The sequence below is a fragment of the Liolophura sinensis genome, chromosome 1 (genome assembly GCF_032854445.1).
Source record: "Liolophura sinensis isolate JHLJ2023 chromosome 1, CUHK_Ljap_v2, whole genome shotgun sequence".
NCBI lineage: Eukaryota > Metazoa > Mollusca > Polyplacophora > Chitonida > Chitonidae > Liolophura > Liolophura sinensis.
Window position 1 is genome coordinate 88,024,963 of NC_088295.1, and position 20,683 is coordinate 88,045,645.

General features: G+C 40.6%; 2 protein-coding genes across 2 annotated transcripts; both read left to right on the forward strand.

Moving 5' to 3' along the window:
* The first annotated feature begins 676 nt into the window (after positions 1 to 676).
* LOC135482138 (uncharacterized) lies at positions 677 to 9,296 on the forward strand. Its single transcript, XM_064761988.1, has 6 exons — positions 677 to 793; positions 1,444 to 1,646; positions 2,247 to 2,645; positions 5,873 to 6,178; positions 8,455 to 8,722; positions 9,156 to 9,296. The coding sequence occupies exons 2-5, from the start codon at positions 1,610 to 1,612 to the stop codon at positions 8,718 to 8,720; spliced, it is 1,008 nt and encodes a 335-aa protein (XP_064618058.1). The 5' UTR covers positions 677 to 793; positions 1,444 to 1,609; the 3' UTR covers positions 8,721 to 8,722; positions 9,156 to 9,296.
* On the forward strand, positions 8,757 to 18,585 carry LOC135465229 (uncharacterized). Its single transcript, XM_064742592.1, has 10 exons — positions 8,757 to 8,865; positions 9,156 to 9,524; positions 11,179 to 11,250; positions 11,526 to 11,657; positions 12,247 to 12,277; positions 13,609 to 13,667; positions 15,590 to 15,703; positions 16,277 to 16,342; positions 17,477 to 17,530; positions 17,806 to 18,585. Exons 1-9 carry the CDS (start codon positions 8,757 to 8,759, stop codon positions 17,497 to 17,499), a joined length of 975 nt encoding a protein of 324 aa, XP_064598662.1. The 3' UTR covers positions 17,500 to 17,530; positions 17,806 to 18,585.
* The last annotated feature ends 2,098 nt before the right edge of the window (positions 18,586 to 20,683 follow it).

Below are 20,683 nucleotides of genomic sequence, written 5' to 3' on the forward strand. Positions count from 1 at the left end.
TAGATGTATGTGTAACTTTTTTCAAGACAGCTTTTCAAGATTTCTCTCTGTTCTTACTGACGCACGTGTGTAGTGTTAAACCTTCAGGTAAATCAGCACTGTATATTATGTTCATGTGACCTTTTTAATGTGTGCAAATAATGTATATGCGGGAACGAGGTACGTTAATTGGGGATTTCTCTGATTATAGGATGTATCTGGGCTGAGAATGTGTCGTGGTTATAGCAGAATACACTGTATACAAGAGGCACTCCAACTGATGCGCATTAAGTGTGTGAGCTCAGCCTCGGAGAAAACAAGCCTTGTGCAGAATGTGTCTTTTCTCTGGCTGCTCAGTGTACAGTCGTGTTTGTACGATATCCTCAGCTCTTTATACCTGATCGATCTAATGTGACAATGGCACATCGCTTGAACTCAATACGTCAGTACGGAAAGAGGAGGGTCAAATCACAACCTCACCACATGATTTATGGTGTCCTGTGTGCTAGAACGTGTCTTTCTAGAACGCCCAATTTATTGATCTGAATTGTCAACAAATGCAAGTAGATATGTATAAGTTTCTACTCGACTCAAGTGCCAGTTGCCTCACTGCCCTGGCTATATGAGCAACAGCAGCAGATATCGACCAGTGTGGCCGAATATGCCGGCTAGCATTACTCACATACATGTCAACAGTGTATTGTTGTCCCTGTACAGCTGTCGACCCGCAATTACGTCATCACGGACCGCCTGGCCCTGCCGTGGAAACCGCATTCTCTTCACCGGCTGCAATAGAACAATATCTACCTGTTAGGTAAGACAACATATTACAACCTACAATGGCGCCTGTTATAGGTTTATTTAATTTTCTATGCTCTAGGTACTGGAGTGTTTATTTAGAATTGTGAGCCCATTACTACGATAGGTAACGTGTGTTTTTCATAGTTAGTTGTTTTGTTTATGTGTATATGCCTATGTCGTATGTTGTTTTCTAACTCATACAAGCCTATAAGTATATGTTAAATACGTTCTCTGTCAAAAAATAATATAAATGTGATGACTGGTCAAACTGACGTCATTACGTTAGAACTAGGTTTTATTTCCTTTTTGATTCAGCTGTTCACGAAATAACTGAGATCATCTAAACACATTTCTCTTAGCAAATTGCCCTGTGAGCAATCTGTTCAAGCTTCATCTAGAAATTCATGTGAACTTGACAAGGAAATGGACATGTTGGAATTTTCATTTTTGATTCAGCTGTCCAGAACAAATATACATGTGTAATTGAGTTCAAATAAAAAATTTTTTTTTTTACAAATTATCATTGGCGCAATTTGTTCAAGCTTCCTCCCGTGGTTTGACCCAGGCAATCGTCGTAGATTGGCTTTTGCTGAGCCCTGTCGTTGAATATTCATCATGAGTATTTATTATGATAATGAGGCTGTCCGTGACTCGGCTTGACAGGCGCAGACAGATTGTTCTCTGGACGAGCACCTGTTCAGCTGGGCATCAGAGGGCCTCTGGTTTAAGCAGCCTTCATTCTAACGCCGGCACCCACAGGATTCAGTACGAGGCCCTAATGTCCACCCGCTCTCTATGATATAATGCTAGACGCCCACAACACTGCACAATGCTTTCTGAAGGACTGTACGCTGTATGCATCACAGGTGAGTGATGGTTAAGTTAGCAAAAGTATACAAAAAGTTTACAGAGTGTACTTTTAATCAGCTGTGATATAAATACATATTGAGGGTGTGTATGTTAACATAATCAACTTCTGACATCAGGGCTTTCGTTATGTTACATATGTCTAACCAGACACTTTAGCCACACGACAGATACATGTATATGACAAGAAGGTTTTCGCTAAGGAGAATTACCGGTGAATTTAATGTTGTTGTATATCGCTTTCTGCTCATCCATGTGGAAACACTGTGGTGTTGTGAATCTGTAAAGACTGAGAGTTTATAGTGCTGAAGTCACGCTAGCTATTCGTTAATAAAAAATTTTTGGGAATAATAAAGTGGTGTCTGAATAAATACGTGAGGCAGATATGCATGAACACTAAAGTATGAGTCAGAAATGTTTGTAACATTCGCGTTGCGGACTGGTATATTCTACAGGGATAATAGCACACTAATTACACAACTATGCTGCTATGTATGCGAATCAGGCGGACAAAGCGTAATTATTTACAATCATGCCAAATGTCAGATTGTTATTTAATAAATTGTAATATAATTATAGCTGGTATGTTTACCTTTCAGCATTATGTGTGCTGCTCGGCACCATGTCTGCAGAGACAACTACCCTCAGTCTAAATGTCCGGGAAGGATTAACAAACTATCTGCTACATTGCTATAATCACGGAAGTGCTTCCGATGTCCAAAAAAGGATAAGTTGGTTTTATACGAAAAACGAGATAAGGGAATCTCAAATACCTACGTCGCTGTCTGACCCTGGAAACGTGACCTTGTTGGCATCGTGGAGTGGTTCGGACACGTACGTGAGTGACTCAAAAGCATGGAGCATGGATGATTACCAAATAGGAGGAAAATATTCATTGAGGATATTCAATGCATCTTTTCCCAGAGACAATGGATATTTCTACTGTGTTGATCAGGTTTCAAGAGATATAATCAGGCGATTTCATCTCCAGATACTTGGTAAGATATACCTCATTTTTACATTCGATCTAACGTTCAGCATTCACACGAGATACCTTACATCTTCACATTTAAACTACTTCATGAAATCCACATTTGTTGTTGTTGAAGAGGTGTTTCTAGTAAACCTTACTTTTTGGATGCGGCAAGTTGAAACAGGAGCTGAACCTATTCATAACAGGTATATTTGTTAGAGAACAGCTCTACTTGATGTGCTGGCGTCCTGCAGAGACTCCCTCTTTGTATGGCATTATAAGGCCGCAGCTAAACGTTCAGTCACATGGCCGCGGCGCTCCGTTACACACCTATTCTATCAACCTATCATAAACTGATCTCCGTGAGATATCGGGCATGTAAGATCCGCTGTGGTTTATTCTACTTCACTGGGTTAAAACAGCCTTTGGCTTCGTTGAGGTGAAAACGTTCTTGGATACAAAGAGTATTTTGGTTGTTTTCAGGTGGATTTTGTAGCAGGTATTCTTTGCAGATGTTTGCCTTTGTGGAATTTAATAGTGGCGTAATGATATTGTAAAGATGCCTTCGAGCTCTACTGATTAGTGAAGCGTGGTAATCGTCCGATCGTGACGTGATTTGAACAGTGACGTGTCGTATACGCTGCAGATATGGGATAGCTTAAGACCAGTTCGTAACACCGATAATTCCCACGACAAATGGGGTTAGACAAGAATCAACTCAGTAACCTCTTCTGTTTGATCAATATTCCTATATGTGATTTATACAGGCTCTTTGTATTAAAGGTACTGCACAGTGGGCCCAGTTGTCAAGCAAAGGACCTAATCTCTACTAATAATCAGTTGATAAGTCGTAGCCTGTCTGAGGTGGTATGATATAGCTTATATACCGCGCGTAGATCAGTGGACGAAACACCTCGACCTAAACGGGCGGTTATTTTCTGACTAAATTACCTTACTGAACACATCCCCTCAACATTCGGAGTTCGTGTTGAATGTGACCTTTATTAGTCAGTTACCGTGACAACGGAATAGGCACCATGAAATAAATTAACCGCTTCGGCAATTCTGTGGTCTTCGATATCCGACAATTAGAAGGTTCAGGTCTGCATAATACATGAGAAAGAATTCTATTACGGTGTACCTAACTCAGATCTTCAAAGAGTCCCGGTAACAGTTGGTCATCTGCACAGAATAGGTCTGGTCAGTGTAATGGAGAGTCATTATATGCAATTACACAAAGGTGCAATCGTTTGATCAGGTGCAATGACCGAAGGGCAATGCAGATTGGATCAGTGACTGAGTAAAGGAACTCTGGCTTGGGATTGTGTAATAACAGGCGATGAATAGAATCTAGCACGCGACAGGTGCTTCATGTCGTGACTTAACCACCAATTCTCAACCCATTTCGCCTCTTTGGGGGTATTTGTACTGTTTCTGTGGCAATTACGTGCGCCCAATATCATCTCACCAAAGCATCTGCCATAAAAGAGATGTTCTAATTAGGTGCATTATATTCATTAACAATAGTGCACATTGCAATACACATTGTTTAGGAGCACAGCTAGCCCACCTTCCACCATGGCCTTGCATGGGAAAACAGGTTTTTTTCTATGACGGATTTCTTTAGCGTGAAAAATTACTGTGTTTTTGTACACCGCAGCTATATAGACTGCATGTTGTTATTTTGTTGTTACTGTTCGCGTTTGTGTCTTCGCGTTTAGGCGTTTTGAAAGAGATTCCCAACGAAACGGTACACCAAGTTTTCAAAGTACAAATTACCGCAGTTGAAATTGTGCCCTCTCCCGCAAAGGTCGGGCAATTAACTGTGGTATCGTATGAAGCCCGTAGTTTGACCAAATGTGGCCAGCTTTATTCATGAAACTGACTGATTATTCACTGTGTATGCCACAGTTGGAGCATATAAAGATCCCGTTTTTGTTTATTTCATGCATATACTTGCTAGATCTAAACAGGGTCGATGTAAGACTTGAAAGAAACTACAATGGCACTCGGCCTTTAACAACCACATAAGGGAAACTTATTAAGCCCTGCTATCTCTTTATACATAGACGGGAACAGCTTTTGAAAGGAGTGAATATGAAAAGAACACATGGAAATATTAGAGATATTTTGTTGCACCATTTTCTCCGTCAAGTGACACGGACAAATAGTATAGTATGAACTCTGATGATCTATGCATCTCTTGCTGTGCTGGGCATGGACGATTTTGTGGTAAGTGTTCTAGTGAGATATGTCCGTTCAACAGGTGATGTTCACCTGTTTTGGTAACCGGTCTTTTTTACTCTTTTATCAATATTCAGGCACCAACGGCATTTGTCAGCAGGCTAATGTCGTCCCTGTTTGGAAGCTCGCCTTGGGTTACTGTAGCTGTCAAGTATCGCTATAACTGCAATAGCCTCCCAACAGGCTAATCAACATAACAATATAGAGGGTGGTTGATCACAAAACCGACATCTGCTCCGAAAAAAATCTTTTAGATAAATTTAACTAATGTTTCCGGTGCTTATGAATGAATAATCCTGTGCTTTTTTCTAGCTTGTTGTACTGCACATACGAAATATAACACTTATCCTCTACAACAGTTAGCGGTTACAATATGAATAGGTACTGGTATATTCATGTGTAGTAGCCCCTTCTCCAGTCGCTCGACTAGATGCAATAATGCAAAGTTTCAGTTTTGGTTTCTGGAATTTGACGTATGAATTCGTAAGAGAGAATTAAAAAAAAAAACATTATTTGACTGCGGCATTAAGCAGATAATATCATTTACGGGCATGACAAGCATGACAATAGTAATTTATAAATCACAGTGGCCTAGGTCTGTTACAGAATAGCAGACTATTACACCTTTCACAGTAGGTCTGTAACAGAACTGAAGCCTTTGCACTTTCACAGTAGATTGGGTCTGTAGCAGAACAGCAGATTATACACTTTCACAATAGATTGGGTGTATAAACAGAATAGCAGTCTGCAGGTTACTTTCACAGTAGATTGGATCTGTAACAGAATATACGTCTGTACACTTTCACAGTTGATTGGGTCTGTAACAGATTAAATGATTAATAGTAAAAGAATTCTGCGTGTCAGGAACCCCATAATTATTAGTTTGTAATTAGTGAATAACAAACTAATAATTATGGGGTTCCTGACACACAGAATTCTTTTACTATGGTATAACACCATTTCCTGTGAGATAATGCTTTAATTTGGATCCTTTAATTATTGTTTCAGTGAAAATTACTGAGATATGGATAACGGAAGCTGGTGATGTTGAGGGCACGCAGACGGTTGATGTTACGGCCGGAGAAATGGCACGATTGTCTTGTCGGGTGAACAGAGCAAACCCTGCCCCAGACTTCTTGTGGACGAAAAATAACCATTTGTTTTCTAACGCTTCATATCCGGACTCCGGAGATGCGAATTCCGGAGTTATAACATTCTTACCCACACGAGAGATGAATGGAGAGATAGTCCGTTGTCTAGCCAACAACCAAAACGGACCAGATGAGATTGCAGCTGCGAAACTGAACGTCTTATGTAAGTTATCGAAGAGCTTTCTTCTAGGTATAGTACAGGATCAGGTCAAACCTGCTTTTGTTGATTCCATGTATATATATATATATATATATATATATATATATATATATATATAGGTGGGTATTTACATGTACTCTCGTCAGATTCTCCAAACAAGGCACCATTATAGCAGCCGCAGATGATAATCCCCTAACTAATCGGGACGTTTTAATCCAGCATTTAATTGTTACGCTACACATTTATGTCAGGTGTTTTTTTCAGTGGGTACCTGGTAAAGGTGGGGGTTTTCCAGTAGGTACCTGGTAAAGGATGGTCGTTTCCAGCAGGTACCCGTAGAAGCTCAGTGGTTTCCAGCAAGTACCTCGTAAAAGTGGAGGTTTCATACATTTGCCTGGTAAAGATGGGGGTTTGCAGTAGGTACCTGGTAAAGGATGGTCGTTTCCAGCAGGTACCCGTAGAAGTTCAGTGGTCTTCACTGTATAGTCTCTACGCTTTCCCCCACGTATAAAAATGATCGCCGTCGTAAAAGTTTGGTGTTATCAAATCAACAAATAGTTGATAATAATGTCGCTTGGTTGACATTTAATATGCTAAAGTTCCCGTTCATCGAAGTAGTTTTTTTCTCATTCACTCTTTGTGGCATATATAGATCGTAATTGTAGCTTGCATGATCTCAATATTATTGCAATGTCTTTTATCGTATTCTTTTCATGACGTGTATAAACACGATACTGTATTGCTGAACACTACTGAACTGTCCAAAGATCTCAGCGAATACTAAACGTTTAGTATTTGTGAGACTCAAAAATTCTCACGTAATTTAAAACAGAAGTCTCCTGTATGACAGGTGAAAAATGACTCAGTTTAACGCAGGAAAGATATTTTAATGGCTTGTGTGTACAACCTAGTTCAAATGAACTATTAAAAATGAAAGTGTCATTTTTAAGTACACTTAATGAGCGAATCTCAGAAGGCTTTTAGTTCGTGGGAAACAGTAAAGCTATAATTAAGAGTGCTCTGAAATTAACTGTATTGTTCATAGTACATAAAAACACCCCTGATCTTTCTCTTGCAAGATACTTGTACACTTATTGAATGTGTACTAAGCAAACCTCATTATCTAGAAGGTACGCCAGTGTGCTGTTTGCTTTTAAATAGTTGAAAAAATAACCCTAATCTTGTATGTGATAAACTTGTCATCCCTTTTTCCTGTCACTCAGTCCCATTTGCATGCTTCACTTCCATTTACAAACCTTAATTAACTAATGACTCATTACCCCGATATTAATCTGAAGTACGCTTTGAGCCACACTTATCAGCGGCGAATCCAGACCCGTTGGCCGTAAAATAACGGATTTGCAGTGCTCCTCACATGTTTTCTTCGAGTAAGTAATTTTGGAGGAGGGGCCCTCTAGCTATGCCATTGTATACAGATAATCCCGGCTGATCCGCTGTGGACGTACGGCCCTAACCGGCATGGGCCTGTGTTATGGACTAAGGTATTCATAGATAAATGTGCCAGTAATACTGAGATCTGTATCCCAAAGGTTCTAATGTTCACATTACAAGACGAACCCTGTGAGTAGGACCCAGCCCGATCGCTACAGAAAGTCAGAAAGATGGTGGCTTTGTAATGGCCCACCTGTCGAAATGGTGTTTGGCAGTAAAGTGTCAAGACATTCTCATTATCCTGTCCCATATGTTACATGACGGTATTGATATTTTACCTTGCACAGAATGATGTTTGTCTGTGGATTCAAAGGTTGTCTGTGATGAACTCGGCAATTATCGGTCCCAGCTCCATGCACCCTGTTGTCGGTACCACCCACCAAACAGCTATCACCCGCCCCATTCACTGAGAACACACCTCCCGTAATTATCAACTTTGACCCGTTGCACTCATACATTCATCTCCTGTCCCACACCTTACTTGTACCGTTACAGCATCGTCAGCCACCTGCTCTCCGCACACAGTCCATTGCCGCTTTAACAAGTATCGTTAGATCATTGCACTTTCAATGTTTCAACCGTCACTGGCCTGTAGCGCCAACATGTCGTACTGTGGCTCCGTATAACACTGCTAACTGTCTTGTACCTCTCCCTTGTCAATGACTAACATATTCCCTCTCCGCCCATGTGAATAGTCTAATTTCCTCACTTGTACTAACATTAGGGAAGTAGATAAAGCTTACGATTTGGTAGTAGATATTACAAAGTATTGTTTGAAACATCTCCATGCGTCCCATTACTAATGTTTGATTTGCCCTTGACTTCAGACCCCCCGGTCGTAACAGTTAACTGGCAGAGTGGCATAAACGTCCTGACTTGTGAGGCCGAGGGTAACCCCGCCCAGTACGAGTTCTACTCCTGGGAGCATCGAGTCCGCAGCACCCTGGTTGACACCATGCAGGGAAGTGCTTCTGAGTCAACATCAGTACTTCACCTCCCTCCCTCGGGATATTTTGTGACAGGGGACTATATATGTAGTGTGTCCAACGGAGTCGGGCATAAGCAAAGCGCCAGTTTACTTTGTGCAACCTAAAAGTGAGTGTCTGAATACTGTATAACCACAGGCCTAATGAATGGAGACGTTAATAGATTAATTGTGTCACTTCACATCTGTGCCTTCCCATTGCATACACCCACGGAAATTGCCTCTCACATCGACTTACTGCCGCGCCTTGATTGCAAACACATGACTCACTTAGAGTGAACTAACTGATGCAAACAGAGAATATTACAACTACAGATGCACTGAAATAAACTTTATCGACTCAGGAATTATTTCATCATTCATTCGTTTCTGAGATTAGTACCACTCACGTAGGTCAAAGTCAAAACTAGTAAAAGTGAAAGGGGGAAATATTGTTATCTGGAAGATACTGACATAATTAACTCTCCATATACAATTCAGTTTATTGATTCCAATATGAAATACTTTGACAGAGCACGGGGCCTTTTTGTTTTTCTTGATCAGCTGCACCTGTGTTTGAGGCCCGAAGTAGGACTGTTCTTGCGCCGTCTGGCGGCCGACTGGATATCTCTGTTGGATTTTATTCACATCCGGTTTTTTCGAACGTCGTCTGGGAGAGGGCAGAGGAAGAACAAACAGTCAAGCTGAACTTTCACAAGGAAAAACCGGCCTACCCTAGCTTAGACTTCAAGGACACCCCAGCACATCTTGCCGGCAACGTGACCACGCTTTCCTTTTCGGCTGTGGAGAAGCGGGACTCTGGGATTTATACGGTCATCGTGACAAACTCTGAAGGCGTGTCATCGTACAGCATAACGCTTAAGGTGCACGATGCTCCAGTGGTGCAACAGGACCCTAGTAACGCCATCCCAGGTGAGTAGTTCGTCTTGGTTTAATCACAGAATTATTCATTATTCATCGTTCGCGTTTATTATGTAAGCGTTTATCCATAACTGGAAATTAGATAATGTGCAGTATTGACACATTCGGATTGTCGATTTGTGTTTCGCGCATATTGTTTAGAGCCCTTGTTCATACGTCTTACCATCATCCGTATGCCGCGGATGACCAATTTAAAATTATGAATTAAAATTTATGACCACCAGGTTAACCGTGTTAACTGCTCTCTTGTTCACTTACTCTTACGACATCAGAGTGGACGGAGAAAAGGTTAATGTTACAGGTCCTACTTCAGGTAATTGAAAATTCCAAGTGGTTATGTTGCGAGTGGTTATGTTGTGAGATCTGAAATCTCTTTCATTCTTCCTAGCTTTTAGCCTTTAGAAATTCATAGTACAGGAGAGGTATAGTCATTGTGCTGAATTAGATCTCCAAGTTGGATATATGAACAGTTGCAATCAAAGCGCAAATGTGATTCATATTTTGTTACCGATAACTGATATTCTAGCATAGTGCACGATTTGAATACGGATTGCACTAAGTCGCCTAGAACATACTTTGCGGCTACCCTACATCATTGAAAACTGTTGACTGCTTCTCTTTGTATGATTCAGAAGATGTACACCATCACAAGGGCGCTTGACAGCATGCTTGGGAGTCTTAACTTTAATATATCTTTTAACAATGAACAACTGAAAGAGTAGGGAACTATTTTGAATAAAAGCGATGGCCGTAAGCTCGAGAAAAGCAGCCGAGTTCATGTAAGCAACGAAGCCACGCGATTCAAAAAAGGAGGTTTGTGAAGCTTGCGTACACTTTTGACAATACGCAGACGACAGGACTTAGTTCTAGACTAGTGAATGTTACGATCTATCACGATTATGTAGAAGTTGAGCTGGAGAAAAGCCAAATCCGTCTCAAAACCATCGTAAACTGTATTTCAATTTTGTACGGCTCACTTACTAAGACCTGCAAAGTTCGCTGAGGTGTTTAGTTCAGTCGATGGCAGTTGTGTTGTGGGTTAGACTTCGCCAAATCAGTCGGTTTGCTTCTTGATTCACACCTGTGACTTAACTGAGGTAAATTGCCAAGTAGCCGTACTTCAAGGGTTACGTGTAACAATTTTCTAGCGATTGCATTGTAGATCGTCGCTGGTTTTACTGTTCATGCTGTAGGCGTTTATATTGTCCTTGTCTACAAATTCATTGGAAGGCATTAACCGTTAACGCCAAGACAGTAGTCTTTAACCGTCAACGCCACTGCAATAGTCATTGTCCGTCAGCGCCACTGCAATAGTCTTTAACGGTCAACGCCACTGCAATAGTCATTAACCGTCATCGCCACTGCAATAGTCATTAACCGTCAACGCCACTGCAATAGTCATGAACAGTGAACGCTACTGCAATAATCATTAACCGTCAGCGCCACTGCATTATTCATTAACCATCAACGCTACTACATAGTCATGAACCGACAACGCCACTGCAACTCACGAACCATCAGCGCCACTGCAGTTGTCATGAATCGTCAGCGCCACTGCAATACATCAGCGCCACTGCCATATCCATCAAACGTCAGCACCATTTCAATCGTCCTTGAATATATGATGTACTGTCTTCTGTTTCAGTAAAAGAAGATTTTAATGTGCAGTCCCAGCGTCAGGTTAATGAGGATAATGGGCAGTTAGCAGCCGGGCAAGGTGAGTTTATAATTATGATAACCAGACTTTCACTTATACACGTACCCTCAGAATTACTTACGACGTATTACAACGTTCACTTAAAACTGATCAGTAAGGAGGTGTATACATTTTTTTTTCTCAAATAAGTGCTAGGAGCGACATTTCTGCTGTCAACATCAGATACAGTGGTTAGAGTATGACAGTCGAAGCATGCAGCTGTAAGACACTTCAACAGGTGTTTTGTTGCTCATCTGAAATACAAATATACATGTATTCGCCTGTCTGTCTTGTAGGTAACGAAGAGCCGACCGAATCTCCTGTCTCCGTCACCATGGTCGCGGTTGTTTCGTGTGTTTCCGTGGTGGTCATCATACTTGTGGTTGTTGGAGTTTGTTTGGTCAAGCATGGCAAGATATCTCTATATGGTAAGTCTCCACTGTCATTAACAAACGATACCTCTATATGCTGTGAAGCCAGCTGTGTCAGTATCGATGTCTTAACACAGAAGTAAGCCTGCTACGGATTAGGACGATCTTGGCTTTACTGTTTACATGGAGATTTAACGCCATGCCTTGTTTCCATCAGTCCATCCCAATGATGTGTATCTAACACAATCCATAATGATGACGTCATTCTGTATGTAATCGTGTGTAATTGACCTTTGGATGTGGATATTGAATAGACTCGCTCGGCTCACAGAAAAAAGGCTTCAAAGGTCGTAAAGATTTGAGTAAAAGCAAACCGAATTCGCGTCTCGCTCTTGATGGTTTTCGATTACAGCTTTCGTTTTAAAGAGTAACTTTGAGCGAATTGTCCACCTTTGGGGCTAAAATAAAGCACGAATTGAATGGGCGGGAAGGTTTTCTCAATATGTTTCTGCTTTTGGACGTACTATTGACATGGATACAAGACACGTCTATACAAATAAAGCTTTTAGAATTCTAACTGGAATATCTGGTGTAATTTCGCAGAAATCCACCTATTTGATATTATATTTGTTTCTGTTTTATTCAGTTCGCGGGGACCGGTACTCTGAATCGAGCGGGTAAGTCTTGTAATTCACCAATGCATCAGACTATATTAACACTGCTGTGCGGTGTCAGACTTCTCGGGCACGATATACAGTGTGTAAATATCAGATACTTCGATTTTTTGATCTTCTCCTATCAAGGGGGTGCCTGCATATTGTCCACATACCTCTCCCTGTAGGGTGCTTTAAGGACTTACAAGTATTATGTCCGCTGCCCACATGCCTGACCTCGTAAGACGCTATCTGAACATGTGTCCACGGTCCACATGCATGTGCTAATAGGGTCTCTGTATGAATACATTATTTGTCAACAGTTTACATTCATGTGCTAATAGGGTGCTCTGTATGAATATATGATGTGTCAACAGTTTACATGCATTTGCTAATAGGGTGCTCTGTATGAATACATTATTTGTCAACAGTTTACATGCATGTGCTAATAGGGTGCTCTGTATGAATATATTATGTGTCAACAGTTTACATGCATTTGCTAATAGGGTGCTCTGTATGAATATATTATGTGTCAACAGTTTACATGCATTTGCTAATAGGGTGCTCTGTATGAATATATTATGTGTCAACTGTTTACATGCCCCCGCTAATTATAGATCAGATACAGATTTATCAATGTGTATGTTTTGCTTGAATATGTATCAATGGGCTGGTAAACTAAAATATTGTCACGTCAACACGACCAATACACTTGGCTGTGTAAGACTAGAATGCAACGCTGCTTGGCCTTTTTAGTTGAGCTCTTTAATAATAGACAGTAGGATGTGCAAAACCCTGTATCAGTAACACTATATTGCAAAAAAAATTAGTGACGTTTTATGTGCTGGCGTTGGCTTGATGGAGGCTTGCCATGCGAGTTTCTAGTCAGAAATACCTTTGTTCGTTATAAATGCCAGCATTGCTATTGATTTCTTTCCGCCTGGTGACCTGGCGTCTGTGCAAACTGTAACGGTAGACTGAGTTTCTGGAATTAGCCTCTATTTTAATCCTACCGTATTCTCCGGCTGCTTTGTTATCCATGTTATCAGGACTTTAGCCGATTTGCTGGAGGAACATATGTCACAGATTTTCATGCACTATGTCGGGCAAATCACTAAGCCCATAAATACTGTAAGAGCCGGTCAACCTTGTCATTAAAACTGGAGTCTACAGCAATCTGCCATTACAGCGGTAATTAGATCACAACTACTTCCTGGGTGTTCTGACAACTGCTGTCTAAAATGACCTGATATTAGCGATTTAAAGCACTCTTCATCTGTTCACCAGTAATCAATGAAGTATTCAGTGTCAGGGTTAACCAATACATAACTTTATGTATCTGTCTTTATATTCAGGACCCCGAGCCAAGTCGTGTCACTAGGATCAGAGAGTGGCCTCCCCTTGAGTAAAACACGTGAGTGTCCAAACGTTTTGTTGTGTCTTTCCACAGGCACTCGAAGTTGTCTCCATATGAGTTAGTCAGATGCTAACAAACATGGACAGGCGCGAAACACCGTTGTTAAGAAATTACGAAATGAAAAGCCTTTGTTTCTGGATGGTTATTACACCCCGGCGCTTCGCCATTTATAGCCTCTTCGCCTTCTTATGGCGAAAAAGATTCACGAATTGGCGAGCATGCGCGTCGTACTTGACACAGATACCAACCAGCTATTTACGCGCATATTGCAAATTTAAAGTGGAAGACACCATGGAATCTGACGGCGAAAAAGGACTTGCAGACTTTTAAGAATTATAACGAAAACTGGTATCGTATGATAATCAAGGAGTTTGTGAATGGGATTATTTTATTTATTTGCTTGGTGCTTAATGCAGCACTAATCATGCCAACCTTAACCATGCATCTGAGCCAGTACACTTCCCTATTGGGTTTAGTAATTTGGCTTGCTGATCTATTTCAACATCTGTCATAAACACATAAACCATTGTCTGTCAGTCGAAACTATGGAGTTTTTTTCCATGCATATGCACAATTTAAATGTTCGAATTTACAAATGTTTATCATATTTTAACTGCATTTTAATGTCTACTTAAATGAATTAATATGCATTTATATTGTTGAAAAAGTCTGAACACAATAGAAAAAAAGAAGAAATAATGGAGTGACATAAATTCCTACAGTAACCCCTGCTTTGTGGCCTGATGTATGTAGTCATACTAAGTACATTCACATTTCAATTAATTATCAGCTAGAAGTGTGTAACAATTTTGATAATGTCCTATTTCTACACAGGGAAAACTAAACATAAAAAATATGTCCGGCAAATATCTAAATGTTCAACAAAGGCGAAATCCCGTGCACATATATAAGCAATCCTGCTTTAATACTCGCAGTAATTTTTTTATCTACTGTTAATTCCTTTTTCCTTATCTTTTTTTTCACAAATGCTAGTGAGACTAGTTTTAAAAACTACCAAGGTTGATTCCACAAAGCAGTTTCTGACTGAAGTTAAAAATTGATCTGTCCAAATTTCTACTTCCAGAACCAAAGCAGAGAGAATCTAAACTTTTACTTAAGCCAGAAATGGCTTTGTGGAATCGCCCCCTGTTTAGCTATCATAAAAGTAATTTTCGTCTTACCTGTTGTACATGTTATTGCAACTGACTTTTTAGTGATCCTTGGCTTTGTTTGACTGTGTAAGCCTTGTACCCGCTTGTCCAGTGAGGCAAATACTGTGGCATTCCAGGCGAATTCGGAGTCTCACGCTGCATCCTGCTGATGTCAACTGCTGGCTGTCGTTAACTGCTAGTTGGTATTTGTGTCAAGTATGACGCGCATGCACGCCAGTTTGTGAACCTCCGTCGGATGCTGAAGGCGAGCCGGATCTATAAATGGCGGAGCGCCGGGGTAAACGATGGAGTTGATAGATTTTAGACATTTTCTTCAAAAGTGATATTCATGCAGAATTCGGGCCGTTTAATGGGCTTGTAATAGGAAGGGTATGTGTCCAGTGCGACTAGGTGTGATAACAATCGAGAAACGAAGGGGTTTTTTTATTGCCGTTTCTTGATTGACTGCCAGCGATGTTGCGCGCCTGTCCATATTTATTTGTATTTGACTGACTTATAAGGGAGATAACTGTAGTCTTTCAAAACGGTTGTAATGTGTTAGTTATTTGTTTTTAGTATATATATATATATATATAACTATTTTTTTCAGTAATGCAAACCTTAGAGAAATGCTTTATATCATTAAGTGCAGAATTCATTTTCAAAACGTCCTTCCATTGCTGTGCTTACATGTACAACACAGAATTCATCGACTGCTAATAAATGTTTGGTTAGCAAGATTTTCAACTTTTTTGTTGTTCCCTTCAGACGAGAGCGGTTTGAATGACATGAGAAGTATTGAAGACCGAAGTGTCATCTCGTGCAATACAGAAAGCACAGCTGGAAGCATTAGTACTATATCGGAGACCCAGAAAGGGACAAGTAAGTGAACACAAACATCTGGATGACGCCAAACAATTACACTTGCTCGACACCAAACTGGCAACAAGAATACTTGAATAACTCTAAGCTGTGGACAATAACACCTGAATGTCACTATAACAATAACTCCTACATGCAACCAAACTTTTGAAGAATAACATCTGGGTGACAGAAAACTGTTAAGAATAACACCCGAATGAAACTGAACTCTGAATGACAACACCTGGATGACCAAAAAAATAGTAACCAAAAGCACCTGAACGATACCTAGTTGTGAACGATTACACCTGCATGACTCCAAGGTACGAACAAAAACACCTAAATTACTCCAGGCTGTGGATAATAACACCTGAATGAGAACAAACGGTGAAGAATAACACCTGAGAAACACCACATATATACAACACTGCAATCTACCTTCAGTATGAAGTAAACCTACAATGAAATAATAAATACGTTCATGTTTACACAGGTTAGTTTGCTATCATTTACTGGTTGTGTTTCTAATTTTAGAATAAAAACATTTTATATATATTTTTTGTTTATGAATTTCTGCATGGTTTTGTGTTCTAGTGCCGTACCCACAGCACCCAGTGTATCCACAGATTGAACGAAATGAACATGGCCTGCTTCCTCCAGGTGCGACTAATTAAGTATAATTAATGATACCAAATATTATAAAAGAAATCTTCCAGATTGACTTCTTTGATTTTGTTTATTTTTGTTCCCTACCCTTTGAAAACCTGGCTTCATATGAGCGAAGTAATCTGGACTACCACACAAAACACCAACAGTGGCCTCCCTAGCATGGTGGTTAGTGTGCCATCATGGCGCAATGGCCCAGGAGCCTTTTATCAATACTGTCGCTGTGAGTTCAAGTCCAGCTCATGCTCAGTTCCTCTCCAGCCATCCATGGGAATATCTTTCAGCAACCTGCGGATGGTCGTGGGTTTGCTCCGGGATTTGCCCGTTTTCCTCCCACCACAGTGCTAACTGCCGTCGTATAAGTGAAACATTCTTGAGTACGGCGTAAAACACCAATGAAATCAATAAATAAATAACCAACCAATTAAATAAACAAAATGTTCTCCTTGTTCATGGATCGCTTGCACAAAAGGATCGAAAGGCTTAGTTGATAGTAAATCACCAAGATCACGATCATAACCCTAACTTACAATCAACACACTGTTGCACGAAGGGATTGTAAGATATGGCAATCGAAATTTACAATCAAAAATGACAACAGGTTGACACTGTTGTAAATGTTTACATTCCCACCAAAATTAACCTTAATTATCGCTATCGTGCCTACGAAAACTTATTTTTACAATAAATTGGGGACCTCCGTGGCTCGGCCGGTTAGAGCGCTAGCGCAGCGTAATGACCCAGGAGTCTCTCACCAATGCGGTCGCTGTGAGTTCCAGTCCAGCTCATGCTGGCTTCCTCTCCGGCCGTGTGTGGGAAGGTCTGGCAGCAACCTGTGGATGGTCGTGGGTTTCCCCCGGGCTCCGCCCGGTTTCCTCCCACCATAATGCTGGCCGCCGTCGTATAAGTGAAATATTCTTGAGTACGGCGTAAAACACTAATCAAATAAATAAATACAATCAATTGTAAACTCGGTTGTATTCCTTGCAATCGCTTGTAGCAATGATCCCTTTCTGCAGGTGGGCCCAAGTAGCGTGCTGCTTTCTGAAATGATGTTATTCAGATTAAATGTAACATGTAATTCTCTTGTGCAGAGGTTTGACAGGCATTACCGCTTTTATCTTGCAGGTAGCTTACAGTCAATGGTTTGAGGCGGACCATTTCACAGCTGTACTTTAGCAAGTGAGTAAATGGGGATATGGATAATCAATAAGGCATATACAATTCTCAAATGGAAGTATGCCACAAAATTTTGGACAATATTCTGTCGGGTTATATCAGATTGCAGGATTACAGCGAGACGACATCGTATATTGTCTGTTAGAACTACCCGGTACCTTGATATAAGAATAACTTATGTAGTCAGATGGCGAGATTACAGAATTATAATGACGCTGTACTTACGCTCAAGCAAAATTCCTATCTATTTGTCAGATGTGTATTTTTCTTACCTCCAGACTAGTGCCAACCAGAAGTGACTGGTGTGTAGCACGGTGATGATTGACCAGGTGTGTAGCATGGTGATGACTGACCGGGTGTGTACCAGGGCTATGATTGACCAGGTGTGCTTATCACTGGTTAAGACAGGAAATTCTCCGAGAGCCCAGTGGGTGGGTGGTAGATGACCATAACCGGTTCAGAACCACGGGCTGTCAGCTCCACAGGACTGGCCAGTCTGACCCAAAGTATCCAGGAATTACATAGATCATCACCACGTGGCTGTCTGCCGCCATTCCATGGGAAAACAAGAAGCCGAACACCTCCAGCAGCTTAACGCATAATGAAGATGGCAGATTTCTGTCATCAGCACTTACATGTAAGAGGAATATTGTCATGCAAACACACTTTCACCGATTTCATCTGTACATTGCCACGTACTCACGCTTATCCACCCAGTGGAAGGTCATAGTGACTTTGTGCAACGTTGATCAGTTTCTTCGCTAGTGTCACACACAGCTGTTTGGCATGGCACCTAATTCCATGCCGTTTCTGTGCAATCCGTTCACCACACACCATTTCTAATATACATTACTACCAAAGATTTGTTGATACACTGTACCTACATGTATTTTTGTCACAGTCTGTGGTGTATATGCCAGGTGTTTGCCGTCATTGCCCATGGAATATGATTGTCCATGGTAGGTTATATACATCACGTGCACGTCTCATTGTCCATGGTATATGTATCACATACACGTGTCATTGTCCATGGAATATGATTGTCCATGGTAGGTTATATACATCACGTGCACGTCTCATTGTCCATGGTATATGTATCACATACACGTGTCATTGTCCATGGAATATGATTGTCCATGGTAGGTTATATACATCACGTGCACGTCTCATTGTCCATGGTATATGTATCACATACACGCGTGATTGTCCATGGAATATGTATCACATACACGTGTCATTGTCCATGGAATATGATTGTCCATGGTAGGTTATATACATCACGTGCACGTCTCATTGTCCATGGTATATGTATCACATACACGTGTCATTGTCCATGGTATATAATTGTCCATGGTAAGCTATATACATCACATGCACGTGTCATTGTCCATCGTATATGTATTACATACACCTGTCATTGTCCATGGTATATGTATCACTTACACGTGTCATTGACCATGAGAGGCTATATACATCACGTGCACATGTCATCGTGCATGGTATATGTATCACACGTGTCACTGTCAATGGTACATGCATCACGTATACGTGTCATTGTTTGTGGTAAATCTAGCACACATACGTGTCATTCGTTGGATATGTATATACCACATGTTTGTTTGAGATCTTTTTGTTCATCAAACGACGATAATATATTTTGAGCAAAGTGTACATAACGACGTTACTTGTAAAATACGGGTACTCAGATATATTTATATTGTAAATAGAACGTTTTTTCTGTTATTATTCTGTGAAATAAATAATAATTTAGTGCCAAAATACCGCTTTCTTAGTCTTTTTTAAGTTAGTTCTGGATTGGACGGAGTGGTATTTTCTCGCCATTCTAACTGTAGAACATGAAAAGTATGACAAACATAGTCGCAAATATATAAAGGCGTGAGCGGAGTAAGTTGAACCGTGGGTTAGTTGGTTTGGACAGGATGGAGGGATAGGTTGTGTCCGAGCAATGGTTCTAGTAAGTTCTATCGCTAGAACACTCATTGTGTTGACTGTTTCTTAGTCTGACAGGTTGTCATCGATATACTATGGCCTCCAGCTTGTGTGTGGCTTTACCAGCAAAATTAATTGACAGCATTGGTAGACACGCATATGTAGTCTTACATTACGTGCAACCATCTGTTTTTATAGCCATATACCTTTTATTGGCGCTTCTACCAAGTTTTATACTTCTGATTGGGAAATTCACAGAAATATGCTGGGAATTTGAACTTTGCGATTTTTATCGTACCTCTCTGCATGTGGCCTCTGCATGTGGCCTTGCCGTACCAGGTCCTTTATCCAGGCCCCTGTGTTTTCCATCATTGACCAAACAGACCGCCATTCCAGTAGAGCGATATTCTTAACACCCCATCATGAAGAACTTACCCCACCCCATATATGAACTCACCACCCAAGATAAGACACGCCATGTGCACCCCATTTTTAAAGCTCTGACTAAATTAGCCACACAGATCCTACAGCGCCGATACTTCTCGCAAGTGTGTCCTACTGATTGCTTTTTTAAAACAGTATTACGACTTATACTAGGTACCATTTGTCTTTTACTGTTGAATGTAGACCGACATTACTAAAACGTGGCTCATCTTATCCAACTTTCCTACAACCTGTGTACCAGTATAACAGTACTTTATGCCCTCCTTGGGTAGATTTCTTACTATAGCCCTATGTGTCTTTTATCTGTCGTTCACTATCTCGTTCAATGCAATTTTAGCAAATTTATTTATTTGATTGGTGTTTCACGCCGTTTAAATTTAGCAAAAGTGTTATGTATCAAAAATACGCAATGGAATGACAGGCGGTTATGAGATAAATCGATTGATAAAAGGAAACATGTAAAAATGCATTAGAGACGGCACATGTTCCGCTTGATTATATTCGACAGCTTATATTTAGGTGCCTACATTAGAGGCACTTTATTGCACAATTTTTAAAATGATCATTCTCGTACTTTATTTAGACGATGGTTTTGGGATTAAATTATTTCTGATTTCAATCCTCAGTAAATTAACGATAACCTGCTAATGCGAACAATTAACAGAGGTTGACAAGCACAGACCCCTGTCCCCAACCTTCACACTCCACCCCCTTTTGTGTTTGGTTATCTCTCTGTACCGCGAGAGTTATCTCCCTGAATTT